Genomic DNA, 24,532 nt, shown 5'->3' on the forward strand with positions numbered 1-24,532 from the left:
AGGGTGAAATAAAAACATTTTCAGAAAAGTCAAAACCGAAAATGCATAACCATCAGACTTCTGATATAAGATATGTTACAGGAGATTCTTCAGACAGAAAGACTGTGTTACAGGCAGAAATGCAGATCTACACAAAGCACTGAAAACTTCCAGATGTGATTAAAATGTAGGGAGATATAAAATCCATTTTTTCTTACCTTGAATTGCTCTAAAAATAACTGTATGAAGCCAAAATAACAACCATGTATTGTGGGTTTATAGCGTGAACAAAAATAAGATAAATAGCATCAGTAAAACCAAAAGTGGGAACGAGGAATTGGAATATGCAGTTGGCAGGTGATGACACCACACGTGAAGTAGTAATATTGTTTAGAAATTAAATTGGGATCAATTAAAGGCCTGTATTGAACACCCTGTGACAATCACTGCAGAATTTTTAAAAATATAAATAACTCAGTAGTAGAGATTAATAGAGTTATTAACCATATTCTAAGAAGCATGCAAAGGGGGATGCCAGAAAGGCACAAAGCACAGATAGAACAAATAAAACATTGCTAGGAAGATGGTAGATGTAAATTCAAACATACATAAAATTATATGAGATGCAAGTTGTTTAATCGGACCAGTGAAAAACTACAGATTGTCAGAATGAGTACAAAGTAGCGCCCATGTACACTCTGTCTACAGGAACGCATTATGAACATAAAGACATTAACTACTTAAAAATAAAAGGATAGGGAAAATACACCAACCGAACATCAATTCAGAAAACAACTGAAGTGGTTATATTAACAATATGAGAAAAATAAACTTCCAAATAACCAATAACACCAGGGGAAAAGGATATTACATACCTATAAAGGAGTCAATACACTTACAATGCATAATGATCCTCAGTGTGTATGCAACTAACAACAGAACTCCAAAATACATTCAGCCACAACTCACAGAACCATAAAGAGAAACAAAAAATTCCATAATTATTAGACCAATGTTGAAGAGGTACTCCTCTCAGTACTAGAAAATATACACAAACAAAATTCATGAGAATATGGACTATCTGGACAACAGTGTGAACCAACTCATCGAATTGACATTTACAGAGCACTCCTCACAACAGCAGCAAAATAACATTGTCTTCAAGAGCACAAAAAGCATTGAGCAAGGTGGACTGCATCCTGGAACACTGAAAAATACTCAAAAAATATAAATGCATTAACATCTTACAAAGCAGGGTATTTGACCAAAATGACATTAACCTAAAAATCGATATCAGAAAGGTATCTAGAAAATCCCCCAAACATCTTAAAATTAACGACAAATACCTAAATAACATGAATAACAAGAAGTCATAAGGGACATCAGGACACAGATCAAAGAGTTCCTAGAGAAAAATTTATACTATTAGACACTGATGCAAGTAGAAAAGTCTCAAAAACTGATCTAATCTTCCATATAAAGGAGCAAGATAGGGAGAAAATTAAGCCCAAAGTCACAAAAGAAAAAATAATATTAGAGCAGAAATCAATAAAACAACAAAATAATAAAGAAAAATCAATGAAAATGAAAAGCTGCTTCTTTGAATTGACAGACAAAATTCATAAATCTCTAGCTAGACTGACCGAGAAAACAAGAGAGTAAAGAAACTTATTGCTAATAACAGGAATGAAACAGGGAATTATCACTACAGATATAAAACTACAAAAAGGCTAATAAAGCAATATTATAAATAATGTTATTTCTATCTATTTGACAATGTAGATAAAATGAACCAATTCATTTTAAAAAACTAACAAAATTCAGCCACTATGAAGTAGATAATTTGAATAATCCTAAAACTATCAAATAAATTGAATTTATAATTTAATATCTTCAAAAAAAAAAAAAAATCCAGACCCAGATGGTTTCACCAAACAATGTAAACCAAACATTTAAAGAAGTTCTAGCTCCAAAAGTGTAGTCTCTTCCAGAAAACAGAAGGAAATACTCCTCATCTCTTTTATGAAGCCCATAGTACCCTGATACCAAAAGTAGACAAAGACAGTACATAAAAAGAAACCACAGGAAATTTCTTTCATGAATTTAGACAGAAAAACCCTCAACAAAATATTAGCAAATCAAATACATCAATATATAAAAGAATTATATGCCATCACTAAATTGGGTTGACAAGGAAAACAAGGATAGTCCAATATTTGAAAATAAATCAGTGTAATACACCACATCATTAGGCTTTACTAAGACAAGTCAGGAATAAGTTCTAGTGGTCTAAACCACTGTAAGATGACTAGTTAACAATAATATAAAGCTTAAAATACCTAGAAGAAGGACATTAAATGCTCCCAACACACAAAGAGTCATAAATATGTGAGATGATAGATATGCTAATTATCTTGATCTGATCACTATACATTATATGTATTCAATCATCACTATGTATACCATAAATGTACAATTATTATATGTCAATTGAAAACACACATAACAGTGTTTTTAAGAAGAAAAATCAGATGATCATGGACATTGGTGCAAAAGAAGTATCAGGCAACGCTCAATCCCTGTTTATGAAGAAAAAACCTCAGCAAATTAGCAACAGAGCAAAACTTCTTCATTTTCACAAAAAGCACCTAAAAGAAACCTACAACTAACATCATACTTAACATTGTAAAATGTGATGCCTTTGCCCTAAGTTTGGGAATGGAGAAAAGATGTGTGCTCTCACCACTCTTATTCAACATCATTCTGGGGGACCCTAGTCAGTGCAACACACAAGGGACAGGGAAAAGGGAAAGAAGGAGGGGTATGGACAGGCATTAAGACTGAAAAGCAAGAAACACAACTATATTCAAAAATGACATGGTCATACATGCAAAACATTAACAGATGTCTCGCAAAAAAATTACTAAAACAAATGAGTTTAACACATAATGTCAATATACAAAACTAAATCGCATATCTATAAAATTGTAACAAATAATTATAAATTCAAATTTTTTTAAGAATATTATTCCCAAAAGCACCCAAAAATCTGGAAGACCAGTAGAAATCTAAAAACTATGTGCAGCATCTGTAGACTGAAACTAAAACAGTGCTGATAAAAGTCAAAGAAAACCTAAATAAATGGTCAGATATACCATGTTTATGAACTACAGAACTCATTATTAAGATGGCAGTTCTCATTATCATTAAGGTGGATTTTCTGCAGGTTCAATACAATTCCAATCAAAATTCCAGCAAGATATTTGTGTTTATTTGCTTTAGAAATTCACAAGCTAGTTCCAAAATTTCATTTCAAATCAGAAGATTTAGAATAGACAAAACATTTCTGAATAAGAATAAAGTTAAAAGTTTCACATATCTGATTTCAAGATGTCTTGTAAAGAAAACTAATCAAGACAACGTTGTATTGGTGAAAAGATAGAAACATACATCAGGGGAACAAAAGAGAGTTCAGAGTGTATCTACCATATATGGTCAGACAACCTTGAAAAAATGCGAAGTCGATTTAAAAGAGAAATAACAAACTTTACAACAAATTATGCCATAGCAACTGGTTACTCAAATGCAATAAAAGTGAATACTGACCTATACACATACACATTGCACCATATACAAAAAGTAACCAAGATTGGATTATAGACCTCAATGCAGTAACATCTATAACGACGTTTATAAAATTAGAGACAGGATCTCCCTCTGTCACCCACGCAGGAGCACAGTGGCTCAATCCTAGCTTACTGCAATCTCAACCTCCTGTGCTAAAGTGATCCTCCTACCTCAGCCTGCCAAGTAGCTAGGACTATGGGCATACACCACCATGCCTGGCTAATTTCTTAACTTTTCTTGTAGAGACAGGGTCTCACTATGTTGCCCAAAATAACACGACTATTAAACTTATATAAAAAGCACATAAGGGAAATGTTTTATGACACTTGGTTTGGCAAAGACTTCTAAGATATGGCAATATCAATTACATAACAGAAAAGAAGATAAACTGGATTTCTTCTAAATAAAAAGTCTTCTCTACAAAAGACATGTTAAAATATGCTATAGACTGAGACATGCTATGGACTGAGAAAAAATATTTTCAAATCATGTATGTGGTTTAAAGACTTCTCTACAAAATAAACAAACAATTCTAAAAACTGAGTAGTAAAACGACCCAAATTATTTGCCCATTTTAAAATAGCAAAGGATCTGAAGAGATATTTTACCAAAAAACATCTACAGATGGCAATTAATCACACTAAACTCTGCTCAACATCATTAGTAATTAGGGGAACGCAAATTAAAACCACAATGAAGTACCATTACACATGTATTAGAATGGCTAAAATAAAATTACAATAGGAAAACATCAAGTGTTGGCAAGAATGTAGAACAGCTGGAACCTTACACATTGCTGGTAGAAATGCCAAATGATTCAACCATTTTGCAAAATAGTTTGGCAGTTTCTTATCATGTTAAACACACACATCTCACGTGACCCCAGCAATGCGATCCCTGGGTATTTGCCTACGAAAAAATGAAAGCATATGTTTACACCAAAACCTGCACACAAGCGCTTATAGCAGTTTCATTCATAACAACCAATACTAACCACTCTGGTATCTTTCATATAGCTAATGGATAAACTATGATATAACCATACCATGGCATATTACTCGGTAATAAAAAGAAATGAACTACCAGTATATCAACAACCTGTAACAATATTAAATGCATTAGGCAATGTGAAGTAAGCCTAATCCAAAAGGCTCCACAGTGTAGGACAGTTTATTCAACATTCTGGAAAGAAAAAAAACTATAGGGACAGAATCAGATGAGTGGTTCCCAGGGGATGAGGAAAAAGAGAGGGGCCCATTATCAAAGGGCAAGAGGAAACTTTTGGGTGTTACAGAAATGTTCTGTATCTTGATTGTGGTAATGGTTGCCGGACTATATGTATTTGTCAAAATTCATAGAACTGTTCAATAGTAGTGGGAATTTTACTCTATGCAAATTATACTTCAATTAGCCTGACCCTCTCCACTCATCGTATCTTCTTATGTGAGCCTAATGTATAGCCAGAGCTCAGAATCACTGCTTCAACCCTTGTACACACAGACAGATGGCTTCCTTTGAAGGACCTGCTCCAGGGTTCTCAAACTTGATTGCATATCAGAATCACTTTGGGAGCTTTGAAAACTACCAATGCTTGGATCTGATCCTGGCATATTCTGATGTCATTGGTCTACACTGTGACTCTGGCACTGGACTGTTGCAAAGCTCTACAAGTGATTCTAATGTGTACCCAAAGCTGAGAACTACTCTTTTAAAAACAATGGTCTTCCCACATTACTGCCCCTGCAACTCCTAACAGAAAATTTTTAAAACTATGTACCCACTTGCACATTTCAAAAGTGATATCTAATATTTTTCATCCAGTTTCAACAGTTGCTAAGGATGAAGTTTCTAGTGTATTGTAAATCTTGACATTTTTAAATGAAACTGTTACATCACTCTTTTAAATGTATCCATTGGAATATAAATAACAGAATGACTTGACACCCACCACCATCCACTTACAAAACCCATGAAAAACTCTTCACTAATAAGAAATGTTACTTTGCTGCATTTTCTTCTTGAAATCATGTTTTCATTCCAGTTATTTCACAGAATTTTAACCTAACGTAATAACCTTGAATGTAAGCTGTCCATTACCGTGTACGTCTTTTTACAACAAAAATGTATGGTTATATATTGAACTTAAACTTTCTAAAGTTTCTTCTGTCAGATTCTCATTATTCAAAAATTTCTCTGAATTGGTGTCATTACAATTAAGATTGTTACACAATCAAAACAATGAAAGGTAAATACATATATAACACATTTTAATAAATACCTTTTAAGATAAAAAGTATTTTTGATTGCAAATGCATCTCTTAATGGGCTATGGGATGGGAGTGTTAAGCTCCTTGATTAAAGGAATTGTCTAACTGTACTTTTGGAACTGTGGAGGCTTTTACGTCTGAGGGGAGTGAATCATAGTTAGATACGAGATGGAAGAGAAGTGTCTTCCTATCGTAAAATCAAAGAACTGTGTGAGAGAGAGACAGAGAGAGAGAGAGGATGAACAGGTGATTTTGAATTAACCTGGACAGATCATAAAATACAATACCAGAAAATATACAGAAGTTAAGGATGTAAAACAAATTACCTTTAAAGCACCCCCATTCCCAAACTCCTTGGAAGGTCTTTGCATCACCCCTCCATTCACATAATGTAGTTTAAACAGCACTGATCTACATAAACAACCTATCATTAAACAAAATCGAGCTGTTCCTTCACACTAAAGGTAAATAACTTGGTACTGTCATGCATCGCCAAGGCCAGGGAGACCACACAAATGAGGGAAGCTCTTAGGAGTCAAGAAGCACAGGGCACTCTTTGATATGGTTTGGCTGCGTCCCCACCCACATCTCATCTTCAACTGTAATTCCCATAACTTCCACGTGTTGTGGGAGGGACCCGGTGGGAGGTAATTGAAACATGAGGGTGGTTACCCACATGCTGCTGTTCTCCTGATAGTCAGTCCTCACAAGATCTGATGGTTTTATTGAGGCTTTTCCCCCTTTTGCTGGGCACTTCTCCTTGCTGCTGCCATATGAAGAACAAGTTTGCTTCGCCTTTCGCCATGACTGTAAGTTTCCTGAGGCTTCCCCAGCCAGGCTGAACTGTGAGTCAATTAAACCTCTTTCCTTTGTAAATTACCCAGTCTCGGGTACGGCCTCATAGCACTGTGAGAACAGACTAATACACTCTTGTATTTCATTTCCCTACTTTTGAAAGGGATCTGGGTATAGAGAACTATTTCTCCACTCTAAGAAACACGTGAGTTAAAACTCAGTGATCAGTAACCAGGGGGAAAACATAAAAGCAGCCTTGGCAGGAAGAGTGGAGCCTGTGCAGACCGCCTGCCCCTCCCTGTCTACTGTGGAGGCAGCTGCTCAGCTGGAGTGAATTACTCACACGTGGCAATCCCAGGCTAGTGCTGCTCCTACCTCCAGAGAAGCAGGAAAATCCACTTTTATGAAAATCCCCTGGTTTCAAAATATTGACAAGACATTCACAGTGCAGCCACATTAAACATATTTGCAAGCCACAGTATAACATTTGACACTGTCTGTCAATCACAAACCACACCTCTGACATCAAAGTACATAAAGAAACTGGATGACAAGATAAAATTTTCTTCTCTATTTGTTGAACACATATTGCCCCATAGCCTCCATTGCTGCGAAGCTTTGGTTCCTACCCTTTTGATTCACATGGCACCACTTTAATTTTAAATTGTAAAATAATAATATTAATAATAGTTTCCTTTTCCTATCAAAAATCTCTTTAACACATGCAAACAATTCAGGGAAAATTACTTTAAGATAGTAAAAATGTGATGTTTGGTCCAAATGCAAGCTGCAAGCTTTTGTCCTTTCCAAAGTTTAAATATCAGGCTATCTATAACATCAGAATATCTAGGAAATAATTTTCCTCATAGTTTTATCCACTGGTTGCATATATCCAAACTACAGGCAACAAACAACTCCCTAATGTGTTCTCCCTAATTAAGGAAATCAAGCAAAAACTCTTTATTGGAAGCAGATATGCAGAACCTAACAAGATAAGGCAGAACTCATTTGTAAGCTGGGATTTTTTTTTAACATAGCTGTACTCAAAATCACTGTTTTCCCTCCTATTGTTGACACTGTTCCCCTGAAAATGTAAATAATATTATTTGAGCTATTCTCTCTCTTTCAATAGAATTCTCAGTAGTTTTACTGATCTCACATTTCAAAATATTGAATGCTTGTAAAACAAGCAATTGTCTGTTTTGATGCTTGCATTTAACAGCACATAATGCAAATATTTAATCACAACAGTAATTTCCATTGTGCATAGTTTTTACATCTAATTAAGGACTCTGAAAAAAATTACAGTCATTGAAAACAAAAGCTTACATTACATTTACACAAACACCCAAAGGATAGAGTAACTTCTCCAGGAGGGTAAAATTCTACTCAAGTCACCATCGAGGCAACAACATAAAGCCCTCTTTTTGGTTAAATATGAGAGAAAATTTGAAGATTTGAATCTTAGATTAAAAAGTATAACAGCCCTGGTTGGGCACGGTGGTTCATGCCTGTAACACCAGCACTTTGGGAGACCGAGGCGGATCACTTGAGGTCAGGAGTTCAAGACCGGCCTGAACAACATGGTGAAACCCCATCTCTACTAAAAATACAAAAAAAAAAAAAAAAATAGCTGGGCACGGTGGCATGCACCTGTAGTCCCAGCTACTCAGGAGGCTGAGGCAAGAGAATCATTTGAACCCAGGAGGCAGAAGTTGCAGTGAGCCAAGATCACACTATTGCACTGCAACTTGGGCAACAGAGCAAGACTCGTTTCCAAAAAAAAAAAAAAAATGCTAACAGCCCTAAGGGTGGACTGTTGCTGTCTTGTTAACCACGCAGTACCCACTACCCTCTCTTTGGTAACAGTGTCCCAACTCGTTTTCTATAATCTAACTCTTCCCCACTTTCACACTGTTTGTTTTCTATAATCTAACTCTTCCCCACTTTCATACTGTTTTCTATAATCTAACTCTTCCTCACTTTCATACCACGTGATTCAGGTAGGTTCTCCCTCCAGGCTCTAACGTGAGCCAGTTCTATTTATTTATTGCCTATGCTTGAGCCAGTCATCATAACTAGCCCATCCTTCTGGCCGCAGTGACTGATTCAGGGAGGTCCCAAGGAGCATTGTGGGTCTATAAAGAGGCAGGCCCAGAGCTTTGACAGAACTGCATTGTGGGTCTATAAAGAGGCAGGCCCAGAGCTTTGACAGAACTAAGAGAAACATTCTTTCTTTTCACTAAAATTAGGATAAGATGCAATTCTGAGCTAGGAAGCCATTTTGTCTAAATGAGGGAGAGTGTCTGAGTAGAACACGGGAAGGACAGCTAAGAGATTCTAGGTCCATAGGGCCTAGATTCACCTGGATCAAGCCTTGCCTGATGCCATTTTTGTCACCAGAATCTCAGTTACATGAACAAATACGTTTCCTTTTACTGTTAGTGTTGGCCAGATACCTATGTGTTCTTCTGCAATCCCCAGTCCTCTCTGCAGTGGGATGGAAGTCACGTTTCCAAGTGCCAACCAACGGGATGTGGGCAGAAGTAATGGAGCCATTTCCAAATCTGGATGTTAAATGCATCTTCCATGGTCCTCGAACACTCCTTTCCCCAGGGTTGTGCTGACCTGGACTCTGAGTGAACAACAGATGAATCTTTCTCATATTAAGCCACTGAGACATGGGCATTACCTGTTCCTGCAGCACAGCCAACCTGGCCTAACTAATGTACCCCTTAGGCAACTTCAGAATTTCCTTTTTACCTGCTACTAAAATATTATTAGAAAAGTTTTCCTTAAATCCATGAAATGAGCTGGAACTCTTCCATTTAATCCACAGTTTCTTGGACATTATCTTATAGTTTGCTTCAGATTCTAAAGAAAGATCCTTGTAACAGAAGATCTGCTTTGATTTTTTTTCTTTATAGTATCTGTTCAATGCTGACCAGGACAGTAGTCCAGAGGCCTTTGGGATGACAAAAAAGGAACAGTTCTTCCTCTTGAGGGCCTCCAGTTCAAAGAAACACAAAGAATACTTTGAAATGCTAGAAAAGTGAGAACCTATCTAGAAAAATCAAAACCAAATCAACCATTTATTGAGTATGCATCTGTCAATATCATGAAAGGGAATGCAAGAAACACAAAATTAGGATCCTCACATCCTTTCCTAGAAGCTTCATGAAAAAAGAAACATGACACATATGAGATATTCTAACGTAGCTTTTTGCAAGGTCAATAGTATCAAAAATCAACTTTAATAAGATGAGTATTTCTGTGAGTATGAAAGTTGGCACACAGAACACCAGTTCTAGGTCCCTTCTGGAGTGACTCCTTGAATCCAAGAAACTCCAGTCCTATAAATTGGATGTGCAGGGATCTCTCAGAGCTTGGGTTCTTGGCCTGGCCTAGGTCCTGTTGAGCAGGTGCATCCATCTGGAACTTGGAGCAGGGCAGTGAGTGACATGAGGCCATGGTTTCACATGGGATCAGCCCTGCTTACATATTGTAGAGTGCTGTCTTTGGTTATTTACAGGTAGTCCTGCCAGGCCCTACTACCATAGGTGCTGAAAGGAAGGCAATGGTACTATTGGGATTGGGGCCAGGATAGGAACACACTGTGGCTGGGAGTTCCCACTGGCTGCTGGTGTTCCTGGCACCCAACCCTGGCGCCCTGGTGCACAAGGAGTCTAGCTGCTACCTCCTATGCTCTAATAAACCTGTCTCTACCACAGTGGGATCTGCTGTCAGCAGTGAAGACCATGGCCAACACAGAAGAAGCACAATCGTGGAAAAGAGATTTCTAAAGAGTTACATGAAAGCCAAAAATGTCAGTCCTTCCTCGCATCATGCAATCAGCGAATTCTTCTGCAGCTGTATTATACAGCTTGCCAGAGATACTTACCACTGTCCTTGCCTCATTTCCCCCCACTAGACTGTAATCTCATGAGGGCAGAGTTAATCTCATCTTCATGTCTATATCCTCAGAGACTATCATATTATGTTTATAATTTGTCCTCAAAAATGATTGAATAAATAGATTCATGCGCTTGGTTCGTCATACCTCTGATGTTTCCTGTTGAAGATAAAATACTCAAATCAAATAGATCCTAGGACTGAACGTGAAAGTTAAAAGGCAGCAGGGGCCTCCCAAATGCCATGGAGGTCACCGAATCAGGGAACTTTCATTCCAGATGAAAATATAGAGAAACCTGCTGTTCTGACTGCTTGAAAACAGCGATGCCCAAACAGCAGGTCCTAGAGGAGTTTCCTCTTCCCCAGTGACTCGGTGGCACCCTTGCCATTCCATCTTTAAATGCATTTCCTTCTTCCTCATAACCTTGAAGCCAAAGTCTCTTTACCTCCACGTCGTCTGTCCACTGACTTCCTCTCACTGGGGCCCACTTCAGAAAGGATACCTGGAAGAAACTGCTGCATGCAATTCTGGGTCCTCCTCACTGATGAGACTCAGTGACCTCATCCACTCGAATCCCTCACCCCTCAAGAGCCAACTCATCTCAGGGCAAAGGACCACACTCTGACCAAAACAGGGTTCTGGAGCCTTGAGAGCAACATCATCAAAAAGCAAGAACTCTATTCATGAAGACTTCTGAATAGTTTTCTAGGCATACGGAAGCACTGAGTATAAATGCTGTTGGGTGTAGCAGAAATTGACACTCGCCATTGCTAAGAGCATCAGGTTCAGCAGACTGGATACTTTCAAATCTGGCTAATATCTGTGCAAAATTGTGCAGCCCTTTCAGGAAAGAACTTGGCAGCAAAAGCTCTCCTCATATTTTTTTGGCCCAGAGATTAAGTAACTGTGAGTCTATCTAAGGAAGTAACTCAAAACTTAAATTATGCACAAAGATAATTATTTCTTATAATAGTAGAAAAGTACAAATTATGTAATTGTCCAGCAAACATAGAAACTTTGAAGTCATGATACAGACATTAAATTTATATTCACGATACATTTTTAAACACGAGGAAATACTTACATAAACACATGAACTCAAAAAAGTTGAAAACAAATTACAGGTACCGTATACAGAGTGAACAAAACTGGCTTAAAAGTTCATAGAAAAACAACTAGAATGAAATATATCAAAATGGGAAGCAGTCATCTTTGGGTAGTAAAATTGTTTCTTTTTACTTCTCATTTCAAAAATAATTTGAAGTAGCTCACAAAAAATAAATGCAATGGGATAAATTAAGTAGGCAAGAAAACAGACAGAACAAGCACAGGAAATTAAAATAAAGCCAAGGAAAAAACTTATTCACAGGAGACATGTCTTAAATGCCCATCCATACAAATAGCAAATTTAGCTCTGAGGGTCCTAGAAGTTAAAGAAAGCTAAACGTGTGACCACTTATAAAATTCACAGTGCTCACTGGATAAAGTATAAACTATTTCCCAGGATTAATGCAGCTGTTTTTCTCCTGATACTAAAGCCCAAGAAAATTTTTTCCACCATGTCCTAGAAGAGGAAAAAATCTGTGTTTAATAGGCAATACTCTTAAACCATCTCTACCAATCTTTCTTGACTATTGCTCAATACTGTCTAATAACCTCATGCCAAAGTATAATTCAATTTAAAGAATGTTACGCGAGTCAAATTGCTTAGCTTTCTGCTTTTCTGGCTTGATCTGAGTGAACAGATGGGCCAAAGGATATTTCTTCTTCTTTTTCTCCTCCCCTCTTCCCTTCTCCTCCCTCTCCTCCTCCTCGTTTTTTCTTACTACCTTTATGGACATTCCATATCTTTCATAAATGCACTTGCATAACTGTAAAACTTGGATTTTTTTCCCCTGACCATAGGAATTACTTAACTCAAACACAATCTCTATACACGCAGGCCACATCATCCCCCCATCATTTATGGCTACAAGCAGCTGTGTTGGAGATGCTACAATTTGTTACTAGGAGCCCAGAACCCTGGGCCGTCCACGTCTTTGTAGTCTTCACTTAGAGACATCCAAAATGGACACACTCACGAAGTGGCCTGATTTATGTTGGTATAACGGCGCCTGTTTTCAGGACTCTGTCTGTTTGATTGTTTGTTGGTTTGTGATAGGCTCTCACTCTGTCATCCAGGCCGGAGTGCTGCGGCACAATCTCAGCTCACTGCAACCTCCACCACCTGGGTTCAAGCGATTCTCCTGCCTCAGCCTTCTGAGTAGCTAGGACTACAGGCACGTGCTAAATTTTTGTACTTTTAGTAGAGACGGGGTTTTATCATGTAGGCCAGGCTGGTCTTGAACTCCTGACCTCGTGATTTGACTGGCTCGGCCTCCCAAAGTGCTGGGATTACAGGCGTGCGCCACCATGACTGGCCTAAGGACTCCTTTTTGTTGACTTGGGCTAGTTATTTCAAGTTCCTGTGCCTGAAGTTTTGCCTCTGTAAAATGGTGATACCACTACTCAAAGGATGGTGGTGAGGATTTCATGAGCGAATGAAAGTACATTTAGAACCCTGCCTTGCCTAAAATGAGCATTCAATCAATGATAATAAAAATCACGATTATGATTTATTTTGAGTAAGAAGTTCTCCCACCCTCCCTCCCCACCCTGCTCGGCTTCGGTTCATTCACAGGACCTTCCTCTGGTGTTCTTGCTGGATCTGCTTCTGCCATCTGAAGCCACAGAGACAGGCACATCCTTCTTTCAAAAGAGAGACATCTCTGTAGTTAAAAGAAGTCACCCCTTTTCCAAGTCAAACTCATGGAGTGTCTTCAATTACTTGCCATGATAACGGGTCTAGGTTTCTCATTTTCTGAATGCGTTAAAATTTTCTATTTCTCCCCTTCGCATAAGGAGACCAATGTAGCATAATTCTCTGGATTTGATATCATCCATCCATTGCCAATGCAATATGGTAACAATACTTTATTCGTCCTATAAATTATAACTGTGTGAACTGAGCCAGCTGAGACAGCAGCCCTATTTTCTGTTCAGCCTTCACTCACACATCTGGAAGCCACACCTGGTCCTGCCCTGGGTCCAGCCCTCCTGTCATAGGGCACTTGACCCTTGCTGCAGACCTTCCCATCCCTCAGTGGATGGATGGAAGGGGAGCATGATTTCCAGGCCCCACAGAGCTAATTCCGAGGCTCGCCCACAGCAATGAGAAGGAAGCCTTCGCTAAGCCCCACCAACGTCAGATGAGGCTGGGCGTGAAGTCATTTGTCCATCACACTGTCCAGGCCTGTATTATCCTGTTCTCATGCTGCCAATAGAGACATACCCAAGACTGGGTAATTTATAAAGGAAAGAGGTTTAATGGACTCACAGTTCCACATGGCTGGGAAGGCCTCACAATCATGGCAAAAGGCAAAGGAGAAGCAAAGGCACATCTTACATGGTGGCAGGCAGAGGGCTTGTGCAGGGGAACTCCAATTTACAAAACCATTAGATCTTGTGAGTCTTATTCACTACCATGGGAGCATATGGGGGAAAACCATCCCCACGATTCAATGATCTCCACCGGATCCCACCCTTGACCTGTGGGGATTATTACAATTCAAGGTGAGATTTGGGTGGCGACTCAGCCAAGCCATATCAAGGCCTATCCAACAGTAGAGCAGAAACAGGGGTTGAAAGGTGGAGAGCAATGAAGCAGTTTCTGGTAGGATCCTTAAAGGCCCTGGGTCAGCCTCATCTAAAATCAGCACAACCCTGGACTCCTAAGTCTCTTAAGATAACTTGAAGCTTCACGTAACAGGGTCCTGATGGTGTGGAGTCAAGATAAAGCACGAGGATATTCCACATCCCTAATGATAAAACTGTGATTATTCATGAGTGCTCCTGGCCTTCCAGGCCTCCGCTTCCATAAGACACGTTGACAAGACACCCCACAGAGCTCACACTTTCCTTGTTGGTGTAGTTTCTCGTTTTTCTTCTCTGGCAGTTTCATGACTGTCAACTCTTACTAAGCTTATTTTCATACAAATCTTCAAATCTTTTTACATGTGTTCCTCTCATACTCCTCTCTCCCGTACCTCCCAAGTCAGCGTGTGTGACCTAGGTTCAGCATGTGGCAATATCCCCTTTGTCTCACATGTTAGGTTGTCCTTGGGAGAGCTTTTGGTCACAATTCTGCTATGCAACGTCCTTACCACTCCACCCCTTCTGTGTAGCTGCTCTTCTGAGGTTTGCATGAAGTAGCTCTTCTGTTTGGACAGCCAGCCTCTGATGCAAGTGTTCACCTGGCAGGGGCTGGGGACAGAGTCCTGGAGTCTCCTTGGAACGTGCTCAAGGTTGACACCACGCCATCTGCTACCATCTGAGCTGCTGGGAATCCACCAAAGCATAGCACCACCCAGGTACACGTTACCATTGTGTGGACAAGAGCACTGGGGTGAGTGCTAATCCCAGTGCCCAGCATCAGTAAGCACTGAATACAGCACTGAATCATTTATTTGTAACATTACTTAAATCTCTATCTTCATTCCACATTCCATCCAGTAGCAAAACAAAGCTCTGTAGATACTGCCACACTCCCACCCCACCCAATGATTTCAGGGATCACTTCTAAGTTTTGAGAGGTTCAGAGTGACCACCACAACCAGGAGGGCTTTGTGACTGGTACAAATGGCATCTGGTCTCCTGCGGTCAGTCCACACAGACTGCGGCGTGTGCCTCCCTGGTATTGACCACAAGGCCTCCTCGGGCCAACTGGGCTTCCTCAGCCATGTCTGCACAGCCCTGGCTGCCAGGAAAAGATTCTGCTACTTGAGCCATGTTCAGGCATGCTGCCTGGTCACCTCATGCAAACATTCCTTCCAGGCGATTTAGGACAGGGTGTCTTCATTTGTGGCTCCCCCAGTATATCCACGAAGTCAATCTAGTATATTTTTAATTTGTCATTGTAGTGACGTGGCACAGAGCAGCTCAAAAGCCCGCCAGCATCTCCTCCAAATTCTCCTGCCCTTTCCCCTAGTAAAAAAAAATTTACTTAGTGAAGGAGGAAGAGAAAGGCTGAGAAACCATATGCCTGGGAGGATAGGTTCTTCCAAATCTGTTCTCTATTGCTGGATACCAGCTTTTGAAATCAAAAGTCAGGAATCTGATTTTTCTGTCTCTTTTTTGTTTGTTTGTTTGTTTGCTTGTTTGGAGACAGGGTCTCCCTCTGTCACTTAGGTTAAAGTGTATTATGTGATCACAGCTCAATGCAACCTCCAACATCCAGGCTCAAGCAATCCTCCCACCTTAGCCTCCAGAGTAGCTGGGACTATAGGCACACACCACGGCACCTGGCTCATTTTGTTTTGTTTTGTTTTTTGTAGAGATGGAGTCTTGCTTTGCTGCCCAGGCTGGTCTTGAACTCCTGGACTCCTCAAGTGATCCTCCCACCTGGGCCTCCCAAAGAGCTGGGATTACAGACATGAGCCATCGTGCTTGGCCTTGACTTTCCTGTCTCGTGCCTTCTGCTGTTCCAAGAGGCAGTGGCTGCCAGGTGTTCATCTGCACAAGAGAGGAGAGGCCAGGGCAGCAGGGAATGTGAGTAGGCAGGGCAATGTCGCCATCTGTTTTGATATCAAAATACTTTATTGCCACAGTATCCTGAGAGGTGCCAAACACTCTGAGTCTCAGCAGACTATTTTATCACTGAAGCATCTTCCCATCTACCACTATAGCTTTCCTGACCTAAACGCAAACAAACAAATAACAACAACGAAATCTGACAGACATCTTCTTAGTGAATCTGCAGAGGGAGATTCCCATAAACATAAACATTTAATGTCACTCTCGTGAAAAGAATAACTTAATGTTACTAAAAGCTAAACGCTTTTTTGGAACCTCTTGTCTTTTCAAATGTACATCTGAATCTCCCTTTTTTTATATATTTTACTTACTTCCTAAGAGTGGAACCTCTTGTCTTTTCAAATGTACATCTGAATCTCCCTGCATTTATGTATTTTACTTACTTCCTAAGGGAGGAGAAGTGGCTATTTGAATTCTCTTTCAAAGACATCTTTTTTACCTTTATAACTGCTGACTGATCTGTTCTAAAACTATGTACTTCAGTCACTTTGCAGGTGCATGCCACAGGTTTGTTGGCTTTTAAGGTCAAGGGCCTTCCTTCTCCATCAATTCTTAATTTCTGGAGGGGGTGCACCTTGGGTGACTCCTGAAAGCAATGTTTAAGGACGGGGTAGAGGAAGCACCTGGCCTCTGACTGTTGCATGTACCCCTTAATTCTTCCTACAGCAGATTTTTTTTTTTAAATAAATGACAAAGTCATCTGAAAATATTCTGAGTCTTTGGTCCCACGTCACAACAAATCCATGCTGGTTTCCTCTTCCTTTTGTGAGAGGCCCCACCATGTCATTTCCACAATTCATTCAAGCGTGCTGTCTGGCATCAAATATCAAAATCAACAATGCATATGTTCACAGCATCAAGCATCCTCCTTCTGCAAACAGGAAGGGTCTGTGTCTTCATTCCGCATGCTTCTTCCTCATTCTTTATAATTTCCCAGAGACCACTAATGTGTCACCTACGCTTTTGGTCCTGGAAGACCAGAGGCCATGTCTACTCCTCCCTGCCCAGGACCCCACACATATGTTAGTGACGTAGATGAATAAATAGATCATGAAGACAGTCCATTGGGCATGTCTGCAGTTCTTTAAGAAGCTTGACCTACGGAGATGGAGGAGGAGGAAAAAAAAATAAAAAACAAAAAAGAAGCTGACCTAGGAGATAACCAAACCATTCCACACCATTAGAGAATCTCTTCAACCTCCCTGGTGGTCTCGGAAGTAAATCTCTATTTTAATCCCTTTCAGGTGTTACTTGTGGTTGCTGCTGGAAAAATGAAGGCTGAGAAAACTAAATAACATGATGTTCATTTATTCATTTGCTCAACAAATATCAAGGGTCAACTGTATACCAGGCTCTGAGCTAAAAACTAAAATGGTCACAAGACCTCTCTGCACTCAGCCCCTAGCAAGCCTGGCACCATGTAACAATTCTGTCTGACAAACCGCCTGGTTTTCAGTTATTCCGTATAATTATCAGAAGTCGGCAGAATGGCCAGGGGTAGGGGTTCCGGCATCAGAATTCAGACTCTGCCTGTCTTTTACGTTGCTATGACTTGGAGAAGTTACTTAACGTCTCTGAACTTCAACTTCTGGTACAGCACATATCTACCTCATTGAGTTTATCTGCAAATTCACAAAAAAATTATCTTAATAAGTCACTCCACACAGTGCCTGCCACACAGCAATTACTCAAAAAGTTAGCTGGTATTGGCCGGGCGCGGTGGCTCACGCCTGTAATCCCAGCACTTTGGGAGGCCGAGGCGGGCGGATCACAAGGTCAGGAGATCGAGACCATGGTGAAACCTCGTCTCTTCTAAAAATAGAAAAAATTAGCCGGGCGCAGTGGCGGGCGCCTGTAGTCCCAGCTACTCGGGAGGCTGAGGCAGGAGAATGGCGTGAACCCGGGAGGCGGAGCTTGCAGTGAGCCGAGATTGCGCCACTGCACTCCAGCCTGGGCGACAGAGCGAGACTCCGTCTCAAAAAAAAAAAAAAAAAAAAAAAAGTTAGCTGGTATTATTGACCAAAGTTTTCCCTGCAGCGCTCTGAATTACTGGAAAAGGCAGCATCAAGCCAGTGCACTGTCAGGTAAATGTTCTCCAGCAATATTTCACAGTCTTAGGAGCACAGTTAAAAATTGTATGGAGGCCCTGCAATGTCCAAAGCACTAAGCTAAAAATACTGGAGAGAAATCAGAGGTAGAAAAATACCTATGTTTTGTCCCCTAAAAGAAGTTAAAATTTAGGAGAGGAGACAGAAGATAGTTGTAGAATGTCAACCTTGTGAAAGGCAGAAGTGCACTCCCCGAAAAGATATTCACATCCAAATCCCTGAAATCTGCACATGTTGGTTACCTTCTTTGGAAATTTTAAAAGGGGACATGACTAAGTCAAGATGGGAGATTATGTGGGTCACTAGGGTGGTCCTGAAATGCAAAGTATCCTCCTAAGAGGGAGGCAGTGGGAGGTTTTGTACACAGACACACAGAAGAGAAGCTGATGTGAGGAGGGGCAGGGAGAGATCTGAAGCCACTTGCACACGAGTCAAGGACTGCAGCCACTGCCAGAAGCTGGAAGAGGCAAGGAAGGATTCCGCCAGCGCCTCATGCGGACACCTCAGTTTCAGCCCCGTGATGCTGCTTTTGGTCTTCTGGCCTCCAGAACTGCGGGAAATGCACTTCTGTTAAGTCACATGTTTGTGGCAACTTTTTACAGCAGCCACAGGGAACGTATACATACTTTGTAAAGAAGTTAAAATCCATCCTGCCCTCCTTCTACCTTTAAAGAATGACAAACTGCCTCAACATGGCCTATGAAACAGTGACTGTGGGATCTGTCATCCACCTGGAGAATTTTGGGAGTGAAAGAGGGTGCTGACCTCTGCCCACCCCAGCTCTACCCAGCACTTTCTCTCCTCTCCCTTCACACAGTCCTGAAATCCACAGGGCTCTCTCCCCAACCTTCCTGGCCACACTGTCCTCGTGAGTCCCCAGTGTCCCAGTCTCTTGGTGGACTCAAGATGGGAGATTATGTGGATCACCTGGGTAGTCCTGACTCCTCCCAGTCCACCCGGTAATGCCAGCCTATCCTTCGGACAAGGGGAGTCTTCCCAGCTACTCTAAGTCAACTGCCAAAGTATCTAGATCCAGAGACTCTCGCCCCCTCCTCCACAGCACACCCACAGTGCTAACTTTACGTTTTTCTGTGTAATTCACACGTGCCCCTATCTCTCCTATAAATGGCAAGTTCTCTGGGAACGGTAACCATATCAACCTGGGCTTTTCCTTACTACGGTACTCCCTGTGCCCAGCACGGTATGAGGTACATCATTGGTGCTCAGAAGGCAGTCACAGTTATGAAATAGGAAAGAGGAGGGAACGAAGAAAGAGGGGACTGATGAATATGCAATTGCCCAGGTTTCAGCTTACAATTTAAAGCAATGGAGCGATGGTGTGAGGCACTTTGACATCTAGAAGAATGACTGGCACTAAACATCCCTACCTAAGGACGCTTTAGTACCTGCCCTGTGTCCTCACAACACTTGGAAATAGTTCCTGCTGAGCTCTGTGTTCACTGAAGGCATGTGGCCTTTGATATTTGTTGAATGAATACACAGATGGATGGAATGATGAATGGATGGGTGAAATGATAGATAGATGGAAGGATTGGTGGATAGAAGGATGGAATGATGATTGGATGGATGGATGGACAGATGGATGGAAGGACGGATGGAGGGATGGAGGGATGGATGGATGCATGGACAGATGGATGGATGATGGATGGATGGATGGACTGGTGGATGGACAGACAGATGAGTGGATGATGGATGGATGGATATGAATGGATGAATGGGTGGATGGAATGATGGATGAATGCATGGGTGGAAAGATGGATAACACCTGGATTAACAGAAAAATTGATAGATAAATTCTAAATATTGTGTAGCACAGCTTCTATAATAAAATGTTTTTGAAATTTTTGTTGTTTACTCATTTTTTCTTGGCTCTTAGAATATAACTAAGTTAAACAGATCCTCAAACTCGGAATTCTACCTTTCTATGCACATAAGTATTTTTAATAAAATCATATTTTAACTCTTTAATTCATACAAAACAAAACTTAGTGGTCTCTTCATTCTTTGGCCTTTTAATTTGACAGAATTTGAATGTAAGCAAAAAGTCACTCTCTCCCCCATAACTGGCTCCCTTCTGACATTCTTTCCTCTCCCAAAAAGTCCTTGACCCCTAAAGAAGTTATCACTGTATTCTGAAGCTCTTTTTGGTCCACAGTTTCCTTAAATAAGGGGTGGTACTCTCTTACCCAGAAGCTTCACTCTGACACAGTTAATACCTCAGTGTCATCAAATTGTGTCAAATGGAATTTCCTGATGCAGATACGATTTATAAGCTGAGGGACAGTTCAGTTCATGTCCCAATATATTCATATCACCTCTCCTCTAAGATTCTCTGATCCCTTGAAAGTTGTCACCCAGTTGGAAATCAAATATGAACTATATTTAACAGGATTTTAATTGGAAGTAAACACACAGACACACCACACACACACAATGCAAAGTGCCTGAACTGTCTGGGGCTGATTGAAAAAGAATATTACCAAGTATTAAACATCCGTTTCAGCATATTATTAGAGGCTAGAAGCTCTACACATAGAAGCAGCTTCAGGAAGGCGCTCCAAGAAGCCCACTGCCGAGTCCATTGGCCGCGCTCAGCTGGAAGCAGGCAGAGCACGTGCCCAGCACCGCCAAAGGCACAGCGACCACAACAGTGCCACAGCCCCGCTCGCAACGTCGCAGGTCTCTCAGCCTCTGCTTCTTTCTTACCAGCACGTGCAACAGAACATAACTGGGAGGGATGCATGTGAGGATTGTAACAAGCAACCTAAATGTGGCAACCCTCTTGACTTTGTATTTTAAAATCACCTTGCCCTCTGCCCATCTCTAATCTCCTCACTAATTTTTCTTCTCAGCCCACCCTCCATACACCTGCCCCCTCCCACAAAGTTCACAGTAATGCATTAAAACTCATCTGCAGGCTGGCACCATTGCAAACTACATCAAGGTACCAGCAAAGCCAGACCTTAAACATTTAAGACCATCCTCCAGAAAAGTTAGGGGCCATAGAGCAAGGCTACTGGGGAAACTGTGTGTCATACCACACTTTCTAGGTCCTAGGGGCATAGAAGTACAAGCAATAAAATCTTATTTTTATTTGTTTTTAAAAAATATCTACAAGACGGTGGGTTTGTTCTATGACTAATCATTTTCTGCTCATGAAATATAAACGTGTAAGGCTCGAGCATATTAACCTGGTATTAAAATCTGCATTTTGTTTCATTCAAAAATTCCCATTTGGAAAGACAATACAGTAAAAACGATACTATGTGGAAACAGGTATTTAATACTTGATAATATTCTTTTTCAATCAGCCCCACACAAATGAGGCACTTTGGGGTGTGTGTGTGTGTGTGTGTGTGTGTATGTTTGTGGGTTTACTTCCAATTAAAATCCTTTTAAATACAGTTCATACTTGATTGCAAGCTGGTGACAACTTTCAAGTGATCAGAGAATCTTAGAGGGAGGTGATATGAATACACTGGGAAAAGAACGGGCCTGTCCCTGGATTTATAAATCATATCTGCATCATGAAATTCCATTTTACACAATTTGCTAATAGGGGTGTTAATTTTTTTCTTGTTCTTTGACATATTGTGATGAATCCTGAATCATCTACCATGTGCTCAGACTCTGCTAATTGCTTACAAAGTCTCCACACAGAACCGATTCACTTTTGAACTGTCTGGCTGACTTAAGTTCAACACACAAAATATGTCATATGCTAAGCTTATCATAACATTTTACGTGTTAATTTTTGGCCACCTAGTAAAGAGGCTTCCACACCACAGAGTACCTCATTTAAGGACATGTTCAGTGTTCCAAGTTGAAAAAGTTCACAAGTATCAGGGGAAATACAATTGTCTTCAACACTGCTCAGTCTAATAAAGAAATCAGTAACAGACCTATGTACCTAAGTGAAAAAACACAATAGTGAGGTCTCATTTCCAAAGCTATTCTGTACCTTTCTTAATACAACCTTGTTATTGCAGCATAAACACAAAGGAGTCTAGATATATTATAAAACCAAGTGAGAACCAATCAAAAAAAAAAAAAATGCTGGGCTGTTGTTGCTGTGGATTTTGTTTTTTTTAATCTCACGTCTGCCTGAGTCAGGTTCATTGAATTCATCAACCTTTTCTTTGGTTTCCTGTGCACATTATAAATCCAGAAAGCTCTGATCCCAGGGACTGTTCTCACTCATAATTAGGGAACAGGAGCCCATCTCAACCACACTTCAAAGACAGGGAAGTAGGGTGAACGTAAATTCTTCTTTCTAAATCGAACCAGCACAGAAACTCAGCATTTGAACTGTCTTCATCTATTATCAGATCCAAAGCAACATAACCTCAGTGATTCTGGAAGAACTCAGAAAACAGACAATTCATGTAATTAAAAGACTTTGTGCATGACAATTGGCTTTGAAGTTTCTGAGAGCGATCTCATCTCAAAAATCTTCGCAGAAAAATATGGGTACAGTGTTCTTGCAGCACGTAGAGAGAGCCGAGACGCTTCACTCTCCTCCCCGTGTGTTTATCTGCAGGAAAGGGGCACCGGGTGGGGGAACCACACACGAACAGCCCAGGTCAATCATGAGAAAGAATCGCCCGCACAAATCCCACCATTTCTCTTCAAGTTAGAATGACTGTCCAGAGCTTCCAAACTTGCTCTTCCCATGACAGACAGGGATGCTGGCAGAAGAGAAGAGGCAGCATGACACAGGGCTTCAAGTCAGGGCCCCGCTGGGATAACTCGGGTCACAACTTGTAGCTGAAACTCCACGTGCACCCTGCGGGGCCGCTGCTCCCAGCACCCTACAGACCCTGTGCCCAAACCTCCACAGCGGCAGACCTGGAGAAACCCAGCCCCCTTCTTCAGAGCTACCCCCCAGGCTATATTTTTGGCAGCTTATAATACACGAAATAGTATTCCCATACAACAGGAGTGCTCCAAAATTATTTCCAAATAGGTCAGTGCCACCAGGGAAAGTCAAACTCAAATGCCAGAAATCTTCCTGGTCATCTCAATCCCCTCCCACGACAGCCGGCTCAGCCCTCCAGAGGCCACCTTTCCTCTCAACAGTCCTCCCGCCCCCTCCCTTTACAGAAAAGGCTTTCAGGAAACAGCCTTCCTTTCCTTTCGGCTCCTTAGCAGTCTCACCTACGGCCTCCCACCCAAGTGCTCCAGGCCAAGCACCTTCGGCCAAGGGGCGTCTGAGGAGCTTGGCTGCTGCAGGAGCGCACGTTCCCACGCGCGCACACACACACGCAAACAAGCACACACACATGCACACAAGCCCTCTCTCCCGGCCGCCCCCATCCTCCACACACTCCCACACACTCACTCCAGGCGAAGTTAGTTCCCGGGCCGCGGGGCGGCCGCGGCGTCCTCACCTTTGGAGAACAGGGCAGCCAGGCTGATGAGCACAGGCGACCAGTGGTGCCACAGCGTCCCCATCTCAGACGGGCACATCCTGGAGACCCGGTGCGCAGATCCTCCGCTCCCCGGCGCCGTCCAGGCGAAGAAGAGACCGTCTCAGTTCCCTAGAGGCCCGGAGCGGGGCCGGTGGCGAGGGAGCGCCCGGCTAGGGGCCTGAGCAGCCCAGGCGCCCTGCGCCCTCCTCCCGCCAGTCCATGGCCGGGCCGGGAGGCGACGACCGCGCGCGGGCTCCTGAGTTGCTCTCTGGAGTCCAACACGCGCGCAGGCAAACCCCACCTCCCTCCTTCGCCCCCAGCAGATTTTTTTTATTTTATTTTAATCCACGAGGGGTATTTCCTTTCCTGTTTACCCGAGCGAAGAGTGGCCCCCGGTGGCCCAGGCAGGGGCGCCTCCAGGCGCAGGGCTCCGGCGACTCCGGAGCTGGCTAGCGGGCGCTGGGGCGGGCGGCGCCGGGGTGACGGGGCTGCGGCGCCCGGGGCGCGGGCAGAGGAGGCGCGGAGCCCCCCAGGCGGGTAGCCGGGCTGGCTGGGCGGCCCGGGGCTCCCTGGCCCGCAGCCCCCATCCCGGGCCGGCCGCTTTGCCTCGGGCCTCGGGCGCGCGCGCGCTCCGGCACCCAAAGTTTGGCGGGTGCCGCTGCTCCCCGGCCGCCGCCTCGGCCCGCCCGGCCCCGGGCCCGGCTGGGGCTCGCGGGGCTCTACGCGCGCCGAGCGCACGGCTGGCTCCGAAGACGCGGGGCTCCCCCCTGCGCCCGGGGG

General features: G+C 42.2%; 1 protein-coding gene across 1 annotated transcript in view; it reads right to left on the reverse strand.

Moving 5' to 3' along the window:
• The window catches only part of TMEM132D (transmembrane protein 132D), an 839,174-nt gene extending 814,885 nt beyond the window's left edge, over nucleotides 1-24,289 (reverse strand). The window contains 1 exon segment of the mRNA XM_073021227.1: nucleotides 23,732-24,289. Coding sequence (XP_072877328.1) covers nucleotides 23,732-23,810 — 79 coding nt within the window. The 5' untranslated portion in view covers nucleotides 23,811-24,289.
• Between the last annotated feature and the right edge of the window lie 243 nt (nucleotides 24,290-24,532).

The sequence above is a fragment of the Chlorocebus sabaeus genome, chromosome 11 (assembly GCF_047675955.1).
Source record: "Chlorocebus sabaeus isolate Y175 chromosome 11, mChlSab1.0.hap1, whole genome shotgun sequence".
Classification (NCBI taxonomy): domain Eukaryota; kingdom Metazoa; phylum Chordata; class Mammalia; order Primates; family Cercopithecidae; genus Chlorocebus; species Chlorocebus sabaeus.